This window comes from Plodia interpunctella, chromosome 3 (genome assembly GCF_027563975.2).
Source record: "Plodia interpunctella isolate USDA-ARS_2022_Savannah chromosome 3, ilPloInte3.2, whole genome shotgun sequence".
In the NCBI taxonomy this organism is placed as follows: Eukaryota; Metazoa; Arthropoda; class Insecta; order Lepidoptera; family Pyralidae; genus Plodia; species Plodia interpunctella.
This window is the reverse complement of record NC_071296.1, coordinates 9,304,080-9,318,878: the sequence shown is the minus strand read 5'-3', so window position 1 is coordinate 9,318,878 and position 14,799 is coordinate 9,304,080. Positions and strand designations below refer to the sequence as shown.

Below are 14,799 nucleotides of genomic sequence, written 5' to 3'. Positions count from 1 at the left end.
AAACGAATCCCCCACGCGTTTATTTCCTAATGCGCAGGAAGAATCAAATGTCAGGGGCAAATTTAGTATTTTTAACAAACTAGCTTCTTTACGATGTGCATAAAGCAAAAAATTCATGTCAGTTTCTAACAAAATTCAGTCTCTTTCAAAAATACATTACATTTTACGATAACAGGCCCAAGGAGCCTATAAAAAGAAATAATTCTTTGACTTTTCCTTCAGAAGAAAAGTCCATGAAGGGGGAGAGAAATAAAAGGTGTTTTGACATCCATAATATACTTTATTGAAACAATTATGTTAAGTCCATCAATTTGCATACCTTTAGCATCGGAATACATTAAAAATAGAATATTCACTTTGATAAGGAAACTCGTAAATTGTACGAATTAGTTCACTTTAGAATGTTGCGTTATTTTCGTTAAATATGGAAACAAAAAACAGATGCGACGCACCTATGATGTTAACAAAATATAAATGTTGTGAGACTGCCGACCATTATTCTCACATAGGTCTTTGAAAGGTATAGTTATAAAATACAATATCTTCAATTGTTCATGTTGCAATACTACAACTCTCTACATTTAATTACGCGATCACTGAGCGTCACAGCTCCGAATGTAGCCGGTACCAAGGTGAAAACGAAAAAGTTATGTTGAATACGTATACTCACTAATAGTATATTTATTAGCCCATTAGATTTAGTAGCCCATAGGTAACTATAGGTGTTCCTAAGTAAACTATAGATTGTTTACATGTACGTCTTCATTTGTCCTAGATTGCCAACAAAACAACATTAACTATCCAACTAAAACAACGTGCGACGCATCCAGCTTTTCGTTTCCATCACAGCTACACAACGCACAAGCCTTATGTTATTCAGTTCTGAACATACCTTATCTAACAGATCACACACATTTGAACTCAGTCACTTCGAACTAAACTAATAGTCCTATTCATAAAAAGTTAACGTACACTTAAACCATGTTTTAGATGTTTTGTCCTATTATTACCTTGAAAGAACGAAACACATCATACTTTAAGTAACATACGTTTTACGCTTACATTAATTAACTTTTTATGATTAAGATTAGTGATTAAATATAATAATACCTGGACGGCTACGTCCCAACTGCTACGATCACATAAAATAATTTGAACTATTATTATCTTTGACCCAATGGGGCCGAACAATGTTATAATGAGATTATGATACATATTTTCTATGGATGTAGTGTTACGAACCTGATACCTAACATCAATGAATCTTTAACGGCAAGTATATGGAATACTATTTAACTACTAATCGTATAACATCCTATTTAATGAGAATTATAAAATTCAGTAAGATGTGATATCAGTTGTTAAATTGTTGGCACTTTCAAAATATTTATAAGTGGCACACTTGAGTTGTGTGTACTGTTCGGTTAGGTTTATGAAACAAATAATATTTTTTCTATCTAGTGACCAAATAGTCAACCTAACAGCTTATATAGGTGGCTTAAAGGTAATATGAAAAATATTATAAGCTGTGCGTTACATATAGACAGCATGAAAGTTCCGTAAATAAAAATGGGCATATTATAAATGCAAAAATAAATAAATGCTTTCAAACAATACGATCATACACAAATTCGGATATTAACAACGAACCATACAATCTACTTCTCTAATTACCCTGTTTTGGGTTTCATATTTATGAAAATATAAAAGGAAAAATTAATATCAACAAATTTAAAACAAAATCATCATTCAAAACAATTTAGAAACTGATCAATCACGCGAACAGTGAAGCAGCACCTACCGAAAATGTCATGAATTTTTGACTAAAGTATTAGAGATCCAATTTTGTTTATATTCTACCTAATGCCCCACATTTTTGTTATCTACGCAAATAATTATGAATAAAAACAATTTCTTTGTATAATAAAAACTATCGACTTCCATGCTTTTTTTTAATTCAGTCATAAGCACCTGAGTATTTTGGCATTATAAACCTGTCATTTTTTATGAGCGCGACAAATCGGGAGTTGACATTTTTTATTCCTAACACGTATGACGTGTTTCAAACTAGGATGAAATACCTGAAGAATATTGATATAGCTTGTCTATTCCAATTAAATTGCTAACTAATCTACATCTGAAAATAATTCTAAGTTAACATGAAACCATCTATAATACAATGTAAGAAGTATCGAAAGAAGATTTCAAACAACTTATTGGTATTCACTGGAGAAAGGCTATTTCAATCTATTGACAGATATTAGATATATTTTCATAACATTAAATTGTCTCAAACTACATAAATGAACTCGGATAAGTTGAATATATTCCTTAAAATTTACTATAATATCTTTCAATAAATAAATAATCATCGCTTCACTTAATCGCATTCCCTAAATCGCATTTTCCGTAATCGATTGCCAATTCGTCATTTTTATGTAGAATATAAAAGTGTAGTCAAATAAGCTTCCTACGTCTACCCAACAATATGAACTAAAATTTGTGTTCAAAGATGTTATGATTTTACAGAAATTTTCAACAAATATTTATTAATACTTTGTATATTTCATGAGTTATTGAAATGGTAATTTAAACATTACTACAATATTTTTAGCTAAAGCACTACACAAACATGGGATATATTAAATCTGCTTTACAATCTGTAACAACTGCTTGTTTACCTGTGTTTTCAATCAATCGATAAAAACATCGAAAAAATCCAACCATTTGACTACACCATAATACGATCTTCAATGAAAGTACTCCTTGCGATACCTGGACCAGGTGTAGCGTCAATCCGCGTCTCTCGGCGGCGGCGTGGCGTGTGGCGTGGCGTGAGGCGTGGCGTGGGGCGTGGCGTGAGGCGTGGCGTGGGGCGTGGCGTGCGGGGAGGCGTGGGCCGGCGCGTGCGGAGTGGCGTGAGGACTCCACGGCTGCACGGGCGGGGTGACGGGGCGCGGGGACTCCGTTTCGCCGGGGGGGCCGCCGTCGATGGAGAGACTGTTCAGGAGTAGGTCGAATAGGGTGTCCTGTTGGGGGAAAACATTTTATTTTAAAACACGGCAAACCTTGAATGTTTTTGTAAAGTCTTTGTATTGGAAGTGTAGTCTGGTAAACGGATTTATAGATGCTTTTTATACTATACGTTTCAGAATACTACTGTTGAGTAAAATAACATTGCAAGTAAGATTTCTCCTCTCCTCTCTTCCTGGCTGGACCTCAGTACCGTGTAAGATACACAGTACTGAGTTCCAGCCAGGAGGAGGCTCGACCATAACACTCACACAAATCCATATTTATTGTAATACAAAATTCCTGTATTTTTACCTCTTCATTATGGTACTAATGATGTTAGTACTATTTTATTATTATTTGAAATATTGCATGTGCCCATTGTGCATGTGCCCATATAATATTTAGAACGTACTTAAAAAGCATACATACACAAAGTGTTATGATGTGTTCAGTGTTATAATGAATATGAACAATGTGGGTGAAGCTGTAACAGACAAAACGACTTTAAAAATGTATCCTCTTAAAGTCAGACACTACGACTCAGAGCTTATAAAAAACACATCACAGATTAACCTTACAGGATAGGCAGAGCCTGTGGTTAAAGTATAAAGATATCTTGAAAATAATATTGTAGTATTTTTTAACAAACTCAATAACACCTAAGACATTGTCTGTTAAAGCTCATTCATATGACAATTGACAATCAAGCGATTTCATAAAATTTCTTCGAAATTCACAGAAAATGTAACAAAGAATTATCAAAAGACATGGAAATTATTATCTTGGATGATTATCTATATATGTATATGTTACAAAATATAGTATCGTTGAGTTAGCATCTCATAACACAAGTCTCGAACTTACTAGGACTAGCTCAATCTGCGTGATTTGTCCTAATATATTTATTTATTTAAATAACAAAACCTGTTTACGAAATCGGCTGATAATAGAATGGTTTAAAATGTTAGTCAGACAAATATAAGCATTAATGTATTTACGTTATAGTCCAAAATGAGTTCGACCTCATCATTGTCCGACACAGAGGAGACCGACGGCCAATAGTCGTAGGCCAGCGACGCCGGTGATAGTGTGGCTCTTTCAGGCGAGGCCGCCGGCGACAGCGGGCCGCAAGCGCCAGGCAAGGGGCCTGCGAGGATGTTATATTTTGACTAACTGGCTTAAGTCATATAACACACGAGGTTAACCACATTATGCCACAATGCCTGTTTCACATGTCTAAACCATGATATGTTGCGATGAATGAATTCAACCGAACTGGAACGGTCTGTATAGCTAAGCCAGAGTAGTAGTAGTAGTAGTAGAGTAGAGATAGTGGTTAAGAGCACTGTCCCGGACAGACGTGGGTGCAATTCCCGCTCGATTCCAGTTTTATTTTTCTCATTATTATTTTCAAACCATGATGAACTACTAGTAACGGCCTGATATCTCACCGAGAGCACTAGGTCTGAGATCATCGTCCCTGCGCAGCTGACCGGGGGAGAGCGGCTGCCCGCGCCCCGCTCGCCGCTGCCTCGCGCCGCCCCCCGCCCCGCTCCCCGCCCCGCTCATCGCCCCGCACATCGCTCCGCTCGAGCGCCGCGCTCGACCCCCGCTCGTCGAGGGGCTGCTGCCGAGTACCAACTCTGGCTTGGAAGATGACCAATTGCGTTTTGGACCTGGGAGCAGAGATAGAGACAGGCGGTGGTGAAACATTAATAACATGGCCAATTTCATGAACATGACAAGACCATTATCATTTTTAGTTAAATGTCAGGATGAGGGTATTTGTAAAATAATATGGACGCACAGCCTTCTAGAGTTTCTGCCTACTTGTTTCTGTCAGCCTGCTAGCAGTTTCTTTAATCTAATGTTCAGACAAATATAAAAGTTAATACTTTTATATAACCAGAATAAATAATTTACCTTAAATCGACATTTGCACAATACAAGTAGATAGATATGGTGGTGACAACACAAATTTTTTTGACAGTTAATCATTTTTATGATAAAGAGTGTGGAACAAAACTCGACGCCATACTTCACGCAGCGACATTCATAGCATCAAACACATCAAACTCACCATGCTTCTTCGGCTTGGGCGTCAACCCGTTGATCCTCATAAGATTCAACAGCAGCATATCCGTGTGGGCCGCGGTGGACAACTGGGGGTCGTTGTCGTGTCGCGAGGCGCTGAGGTTGGCGGGCGCGGAGCCGTCGGAGCCGGCGGGCGTGACGCCGCGGCCGTGCACGGCGCACAGCAGCCGGCTGAGGATGTCGGCGCCGCCGGACTCGGCGGCCGGACCGAAAGCACCCTCGATGTCATTCTCGCCTGTATAAGAAATAACATTCAATGTTGTATCGCATTGTGATGTTACATAGAAGGAATATACTTACTTACTGCGAGTCCTATTTCAATTCAATTTTGTGATACGCTTTCTAAAATTCAGGATGGATATGACAGTAATACTTTGGATATTAGTTGCGTTCACACCGGTCCAAGAACTAGCGTTGTGCGCAGTCAATTGCCACCGAACCAATAAGTTGAACCTATAATTTTATTTTTTATTTTATTTTATGTATACATTATATAATACTCAATAATGTTTTTGAGGAATGAAAGAAATATTGATATTTTTAATTATTTCATTTTGTGTTTCGCATCTGTCATACAACCCATCCTGTATTTCAAAAAGCAGTGTTTTGAGCATCAAAATAAAAATATGCGAACAGATTTGTATTTCAACTATGAATATTTTAATAAGAAAATTAACACAAACTGGATATTTTTATTACCAAATTTGAATAAATATCATATTTCGCATTTACTTTCAATATATTTGAATGCGATAGCAATTTGTAATGATAAATAAATAAAAGTTTAGTCTTTTACAAACTTCTTGACACGAGCGGCAGTAAAGTAGTAGAAAAACTAATCTATAATTCTTACTATTTTTTATCAACACGCAATCAAATTCGCGTAAGCGTTTGTATTCAATATTATTATTAAAAATAAATATTTCTTTTCATTTCCATACTCGTTTGAATTGCGCACGGTTAATTTCTTGTTGTTCACTTATACTTTTTAATTTAACAAATCATTATTTTAGCAATTCTCAAATACCAAAATAATTGATAATGTATGAAGAAAAAACGTTTAGCCATAGCTAGAAGCCGCCTGATCTTTGGATGGCTTTTATTACTGTTAGTTATTTTAAACTAATTTTGCGATAATTATTAAATAAATAAAAATTAAGCGATCAATCAAAATCAAATTATAATTTTTGACAAAAAGTTGTTTTTTAATTTAGCCTAATATTTATATAACTTTGTCAAATACTTTTTCTTAAATTTAGCACAATATTTATATAATTTTGCCAAATATTCATTATTTTTGCCATTTATATGTCTAATTCGTGACCAATGTTAATCAATTCAGCCAAGTCTACTCGATCAATTTAGCCCTAGTGTGTAATGTGTATGAAGTGTCTATATGTCTCCGCAACTGTCTTGGTGTGGGTGGGTGTGAGGCCTCCTCGCGTAGGGCTGGTGGCGGGCGCGGCGGTAGCCACAGTATCTGGCGGTGGAGTCCTCGGAGCAGAGCGAGGGCGGGGACTCCCCGAGGCCGCACCACTCGCAGGACTCGCTGCCCGCGGACGCGCCCGACGACCCGTCTGCGGGGGCAGGGGCAGGGGGGGACGGTTAGGAATAGGGGTAGGGGTGTGGGTTGGGATTTTTCGGTATTTTTTGGGCAAATTAAGGAGTTACCTTGTTCAGACACATCGCGTACCTGACGTTTTGGTTTCGTCGTATATATTTGATGACCATAAAAAAAAATCTAGTGTTTCTTAAAGGCCTACGTTGAGCGAGTGACATCCCTGGATTTCCAGCGGCTGGGGTGACCACGCACCATTAGACAAACTGAACGCCTTTTTGCCTACTTCGTAAAATAAAATAAAAACAGTTGGTAGAAATAGCCTAAGCCAGGGGCTTAGGAGATATAGAGATGTATTGACCATATAACTGACCTGACATAGCCTCGTCGTCCACATCATTCTCCTCGTTGGAGTTCTCGTCGACGTGACTCGGGTTGTTTTCGTCCGCGAAAACTTCCAACTCGCTGAACATCAGATCCTGTTGAGGCAACAAGTTGATTAGGATCCATCCATCGCGCAAGAATGGGAATTTGATATAACCAGCTGTAGGTCCATTCGGTATTTTATAATAAACTAGTGATCTGGCCTGGCTTCACACGGTCTAATACCCTGTTTAATATGTATAAATTTTAGTAAAGACAATCTTAAGACAATTTAAACACATGGTTTAAGAAGAAAGTTAGACGTCGAGGGCGACTTTATTTTATACTATGTAGTCATATATAAAATTGATGTTCGCATTGTTGAACTCATATTTTTGATGCCTCACTAGACGATATCTCACCGCGGTGTCGCTGCTGGACTCCGAGCCCGCGTGTATCGGCGGGCTGTGTATCCGCGGGTCGCTGGCTTGCTGGCTGGCTTGCTGGCTGGCTTGCTGGCCCGCCACCGCCACCAGCTCAGGCGACGATATAGAAGAACAAAGCAACACGTTGTTGATCGCGGGGCTCACTTCCGTCACTGGGGTGCTTGCGACCGCTAGGTAACAAATGAAATCATAAAATTTTGTTTCTTTAATGACTGATGACAATATAACAAAGCATATTATAAGACTCAGATTGTTAATATTAACTTGAAATTTCGCATAAAGGATCAACCGTTGTTTTCGTATGTATATAAGTATTTGGTAAAACCTTAACGAATAGGCTGCCGTGTTTTATCTCACCGCTTCATCACACGCGCTTCATAAATCGATAGTAAACCAATTTTTTTTATGTTACAAAATTATTTACATCATCTTAAGTTAAATGAAGATTGAAACAACAAACAAAGAAACAAAAAAAAACAAACAAACAAACAAACAAACAAACAAACAAACAAACAAACAAACAAACAAACAAACAAACAAACAAACAAACAAACAAACAAACAAACAAAGAAACAAACAAACAAACAAACAAACAAACAAACAAACAAACAAACAAACAAAGAAACAAAGAAACAAAGAGTCACCGGCGAGCGTGGCGGACTCCTTGGCGGGCAGCTGGTGCTTGTGCAGCTTGCTGGCCAGCAGCTTGCTGCCGCTGGGCGCGCGACTCGGCGCCGCGTTCAGCAGCGTGTGCAGGCTCACGTGCAGCGAGTTCGCTGACCTGACACCATTATATTACATTGTTCACAGAGCATTCAATTCACAGTCGGGGGTCGTTAACACACGAGTTGTGAATCGTACTCTCTTCAAGTCATACATAGTTCATAACACCTGCCTACGACTTGCCATTGCAATACCAAATAAAATGGTCAAGATTGGTTAATAAACATCCAGTCAGTGTCCTCATTTGATTCACTTCATTCACAGACTGTGAATCAAACAATATAATCCCCGGGGCGCAACTACTCTTCCATAAGTAAATCTTTACTCGAGGTCAAATATATCACAAAGTTTACCTAGAAGTAGAAGGTAGATTGTAAGCGTCCAGAGCGTGCGGCTGGAGCCTTCTGTCCAGCGGTGTGGCGAAGTCCCCGAAGGCGAAGGTGCTGCCCACGTTGCCCACGCCCACGCCCCCAACGTTGGACACGCTGCCCACGCCCGGCTGCGACGACACGTCGTTGTTGCGGGACTCGTCTACGAACATGCCTGTGTTCAGGATTCCTGTACATAATAGTAATAGATACATTCATCATCTACCAGTATCTAATGAAGGCTCACGCTAGCAATATAAAAAAACTAGCTTTTTCCCGCGACTTCGCTCGCATAAATTTTCCACGGCAACAGTTATTTTTCCGGAATGATACCGGGATACCTTATATCCTTTTCTATAGTTCCAACTTCACGCGTGGAAAATTTCAAGAGAAGATTGGTTGAGTAGATGGAATGTGAAGAGGTAACAAACAAACTTACTTTCGCATTTATATAATGATATAAGGTATTTGGGCTTTTAATACCTAACTAATGAGTTAGGTATTAAAAGCCCAAATACCTTTTTATATCTTTAAATTTTTTATTGATCCTTATGTATTGGTAATAAGGTCGAAAACCAATCGGCGCATCAATTACCTGGACTATTCAACCTCTGGCCGCTCATGATGCCATGCGCACTTGTATTGAACTTCCACTGATTGTTGAACACAATCGGTTCCGATAAGGAGTTGCCGTCGACAGGGTTATTCTGCGACGGGTTGTCTTCGGGAGTCGATTGGGAGTTGTTGGAAGTGTTGGGAGTCGCCCGCGTCGCCGCTATGGAGTTGCGCGACATTTCTAGTGAGAGACGCTGGAACAAAGAGATATACAATTTTAAAAATCAAGTTTAAAAAGCATGTGGGACATTCATAGATCAATACTAAATTTGAGATTTATTGTTTTTTTAAAGTTTCAATCCAAATTTTTCCGAATTTTGTTGATAATCAAAAGTTTATTCAGAAGTAATCGTTACAGGTGTTTTCTGGACTCTTTAACCTACAAACTAATTAATCAGTAAATAATTTGGACCACTTTTTCTTCCTCTTTGCGTGTCGATGGCATATCTACAACGCTCTATTGGATGCTACATATATTCGAGTAGAAATGTCGAAAGAAACTCATTCAACAGTATTGGCATGCCAAAAGGGCTTTTTATTTTTTTTTTCAGCTGTCATACAACTGCTACACAAAACTCAGAAAGAAATCGGCGGATTACAACTAATGACGTATCCTATAACTCCGCATCCCTTAATTGCTTATCCTATTCAAGTCAATAATAGCTTTAAAGTTCAAAATGCAACAATTTTTTTTAATTCCGTGGAAAAGAAAATAAAGACAAATTCCCATCCCAAATTATTGCTTTAAATGAACAACGGTTTACCTCTTTGAGATCATTGATTTGCATGACATGCTGGTTCTGCATGGTGACTAGCTGGTTGATGTACCATTGTTGGTCGCGACAACGCTGGTAGAACGTCGGCGGCCGCACTTGGAATCTGACAAACATCAAATTAACGTAAATAAGTGTGACTTATATAAATTGTTCAAAATTAATGACTCACGGATAAAAATAGACCACAATCACCTGAGTATCAAGGTGTCAGTCTCCGGGTTGTGATAGCCCTCGCTGGCCAGCAGGTCCAGTCTGAAGAAACGGTTGTAGCCCCAGCACTCGCCAACCTCGAAATCCGACGCGAACTCCCGGACTATGTTCTTGGAGGGGTCACGTGACACTTGGTGTAACATCTCCACGCGATACTCGTATCTATTGGCAAATGCTTGTAACAATTTTTGGTGAATTTCGTTTGTGTTTGTTTATCAATTGAAGGTTAGCATGTGGAATTTACTTTCAAAAAGAATATGAATTATTATTATTAAATTATTTGTTTTTTTATTTATTTATGAATTATTGATTCATATTAAACTATTTGTAATGTTATTAAGCATTTAACATAATAAGTCATTAAAATATATAATTCTAAGAGCTTGAAAGCTTTTTTGCCTCTGAAATAGGGCGCGAAAGTATACCTAGAAAACTGCAATGAGAAATCTAAACGAATGTTCCAGAAGCTATTTAAAATAGAATTCTAATGCGATGGAGAGTGGAAGAGAAAGACAAGAGTTACCTAGACATTTTGCGCGTGAATTAAGTATGAACAACATAAAAGACGGCACAAATGATCGTATTGGAAGCCTTCCCATTAACATTTTACAACTAAATCATACTTGAATTCAGGAATATGTGAATCAGGTATAATTTTATTATACTTTAACAGAATGTGGTTATTTTAAATATTTATAGTTTTAAATAAGATACAGCCTGTATATAACAACTATGGAAAATATGACAGAATGTCACGAATTTTAATTGGGTACTGTGTGACTTTGGTTAAAGTGCACATTGAGTGTCAAAAATTTGATTTACAGGTGAGGGTTATTTTTAAACATGAGTATACAGATTATATCGCATCAGCAGAACTATCGCCTAAAAAACTACAAACATAACCTTATTTTCACATAAACCCCAGTAAGTTTTATTTTATCCTACATTTTCAACATTTGAATCTGTATAACAATACTGTATTAACACAACAATATCAAAATATATTATTCAAAAACATGTATTTGTTGTATAATAGACAGGGAGCTTTTGCAGCTGATGCGTCTATATCATGTAAAAAATCGAGAGTACTTTTAAATTTTAACAAGCCTTGAAAAGATAGACATGACAAAATAAATATAGAAATGATTGTAAATTCAATGTTTATTTAGACTAAATCCAATCAGCAGTCATCTGATCAGTATGAGACACCCCATGGAGGCTAAGCAACCCGCACACAAAAGGTCGTTGACCGCTAACATGCCAGCACATGAAATGCAACTACTACTAACGACTCCACAACTTACCTCTTCCCTACTCTTAACTTAGCAGTGCTTGCAATAACGAAATACCATGTTATTCAACTGTTTATAGGTACCAAGAGTTTATTGAGTAATAAAGTTGTTTGGCTATTCTACTTGGATGGAGAATCAAATGTTTGTAATATTAGTGCTTTCGCTAGCTGAGAATTATTATGGGGTTATAATATAACTTGTTTACGTAAATCTTATTATACACGATCTGAACATAGCTTATAATAGAAAAACTAAATACACTCTACACAATAAAGAAAAAAGTCATACTTACAGCAAAATATATTCAATTCAGCTCAATAATAAACTCAACTGGCTACTTATTTGGTTGTCAAATTCCATCTGATGGTGAAAATTCTTTGTAAAAAATAACTATGTTCAGACTCGTAACGAAAAGTACCAGAGCAATATAACTCACTTGGAGGTCTCGGGCAGGCCGGCGCTAAGCTCCAAAAACACGGAGAGGTAGTTCCCGCGTACCACCCCGTTGCCGTCGGGGTACACCTTCAATCGCCAGCATAGCCCGTTGACGTGCAGCGGCGCGGAGTACACGGGCGCAGCCGCGTGACGCAATTGCGTGAAGTTCGTCAGGGGGAATGTGCTGCTATCGTAGCTCGGCACAATTTCGCTGTTGCATAATGTTGCTCTTGTGACTTTTGATTCTTTTGTACATGGTGCAATGAAGAGTTTATTCTATCTAGATTCCTGCCTCCACGTTTTTCTATGTTCTCAGAAACTTACAATAGAAAAAATTCAACCGAACATATCGATCCGTCGAACTATGGTTTAGAAGTATTTGATAGTGAATTTTCTTAAAAAGAAAAACGAAAATACGGATGCAACTCACTTGAAAACACAGACAGAATAATTTCTGGAACTGGTCACAATATAGAAATATTTTTTTTATATTTTACTTAATACATGCCTGTGGAAATCGGCCGGTACAGGCGCCGTCACAAAACTGGCCATCGGCTTCTTGCGCACTTGGTGGATCATCTTCAGTAACTCGCCACTCCTGGCTATCAATTCAGATCTGTCGAAAAATATCAAATATTACTAATTTAGTAATAGTATAATTTAGTAATAGCAGTTGTGGCGGATTTATTACAGTACATTGAAGAAACGTGTTGCGTATTTTCATATTCTTTTTTTATTTAATAATTAGATCAATTTAAATATATACTATATAATATAAATATGTAACTACTGCATTTTCTAATATTATGCAAAGAAACAGTACAAACTAGTAATACAATTAAAATACCGTTTATTAAGTCTAGGGGCATATGTATCTAAAATATGCTGTGTCTTTGAGTTTCAATTTAACAGTTAATGATATACAGAATATATATGTATGTTTTTTATACTACCAAGCAGGCAAACTGGTATGTTTTGAGAGAATACGCCATTACAAATACATCAATAATATCAAACAAGAACAAATTCATACAAACGAAAATGAACCTTGTGCTTGTATGTAGTTGATGTTCAATCTCCTGCAGCAGATGCTCAAGTTGCTCAGTCTCCTGGGTGAGGCTGTTCTTCTGTCCCATCAGCGTCAACAGTTTCGCCTTCAATGCAGAGTCCAGTCGCGATATCATCAGCTCCACAGCATTGCGGATCTCACGTACGCGCTCATCTTTGGCAGCACGCACCGATTCTACATTGCGTTCCTGAAATAAAATGTATATTGTATTGAAATTTTGTTGTATTGTTCCAGTGAAATAGTCACATTATTGTTGTAAAAAAATAACAATACGAAATTAACTGTATATCTAATATATAATAGATAATCCGCTACATTGACAAAGCATGTGATATGCTATTTAGAATCTCAGAAATCCTTGAGGACCAAAGGGAGCACATTTTACAGACTGTATAAAAAAAATTCACCAAATCACTATAGGTACACTAAACATATCACAAAATCATGTATGATTATTGAATATGGTTTTCAACAAAATGGCCATTGTAAGTTATGAGGTTTCGGTGTATAAGATGTGGGTAAAAGCAATTAAAAGTAAAGAAAACAATTTTAAAAATCTAGTCACCACTTCCTGCACCAAACTGATGAGTTCCATAAGCCTCCTGCGCAGCTGGGCAACCTCATCCCGTATCTGGGTGACATGTTGCTCGTACACCTCCTCCAGGGGCTTGAACGTGTGTCCAGAGTGGGTGCCTCCCCACAGCGCACACCGGTGGCAGATACAGCGGCGGCACGTCCAACAGTACACTGTCAACTTCTCTTGGTGAGTCGGGCATCTGGGAATAACAATCTGTGTGATTCCAATAAGAATTTATAAATGTAATCAAAGTATATACCTTAGAAGTCCAGATTACTAATGTTCTGATTAGAAATCCTTCACTAAAAACTACTAAATTAATATCTTTTTATTTATTTATTGTACCTGTTTTCTTAAATAAATGACTGAATGTTGTATTAAATGAATGACTGGTAAGAATTATGTAAATGAAGTTGGAATTATGTACTTGATAAACTTTTGACATCTCATGGTGGTCCATGAGTATTAAGTAAATAATAACGACATCAGCTGATCATTCTCAATCTCAAGCCGTATCTAAGTGATGTATAACAATGGGCAAAATTGCTTACTGTAAGCACAACTGGACATGTTGCTGTTGCATGGTTTCTATCTGTTGGGTGACCTCCTCCACCCATCGACAGTTCACCAGCTCGTGCAAATGCAGGGCAGCACGACAGTGCGGACACTGGGACCGCTGCTCAGTCAACCATCGCCGCACGCAAGCGTAGCAGCACAGCTTTGAACAGTGAGGGCACAGGTGTGCGTCCACCAGCTTCTCCATACAAATGAAGCAGCGGAACACCTCCGCCAACGTCTGTAACCATCATGAATACGTCGAAACATGCATAAAACACGGGTCAAGTTTATATGTCAAAATATGTAGGCCACATCGATTTACCTCAACAATCTGTTCTTCGCCATTGCCATTTCCTTTGTCACCCCTAGAGGCCATATTTAGAGCTGGTTTCACTTACGAGGACACAGGCTACTTAAATCACCATAATTTAGACATTTTTATTAGTTCTAAAGAAGCAACAAGACATTTCGCAACTCGAGCGTCAACATACGAACGAAACGAGATCGATTCGATCATTCACTTCACTTCCGTGTTCGACAATCAATCGAATCAAAATAAAAACAAAAAATGGTGTTGCCAGCATGAATTTATAAATTTCCAATTTGTATAGTTTTATTTTTATTTTATTTATTAAAGAAATATATGTCTATATATAATCTAAAATATGAATGATAGACAGGGAGCAGGACAGGGTCAGCT

General features: G+C 37.8%; 1 protein-coding gene across 4 annotated transcripts; it reads right to left on the bottom strand.

Moving 5' to 3' along the window:
• Positions 1-259: 259 nt before the first annotated feature.
• On the bottom strand, positions 260-14,656 carry LOC128683533 (uncharacterized). 4 transcript variants are annotated; one of them, XM_053769252.1, is made up of 18 exons: positions 14,422-14,656; positions 14,093-14,337; positions 13,530-13,740; positions 12,943-13,151; positions 12,404-12,511; positions 11,897-12,106; positions 11,473-11,499; positions 10,151-10,330; positions 9,947-10,061; positions 9,163-9,376; positions 8,553-8,757; positions 8,121-8,257; positions 7,453-7,646; positions 7,041-7,146; positions 5,096-5,344; positions 4,467-4,691; positions 4,014-4,162; positions 260-3,029 (listed from the first exon to the last, which is right to left on the bottom strand). In XM_053769252.1, exons 1-18 carry the CDS (start codon positions 14,473-14,475, stop codon positions 2,793-2,795), a joined length of 3,075 nt encoding a protein of 1,024 aa, XP_053625227.1. In that variant the 5' UTR covers positions 14,476-14,656; the 3' UTR covers positions 260-2,792. The 4 variants fall into 4 exon arrangements, with proteins under 4 accessions (XP_053625227.1, XP_053625228.1, XP_053625230.1 ...); XM_053769253.1 differs by having other exon boundaries at positions 4,038-4,162; XM_053769255.1 differs by having other exon boundaries at positions 8,553-8,730.
• Positions 14,657-14,799: the final 143 nt, after the last annotated feature.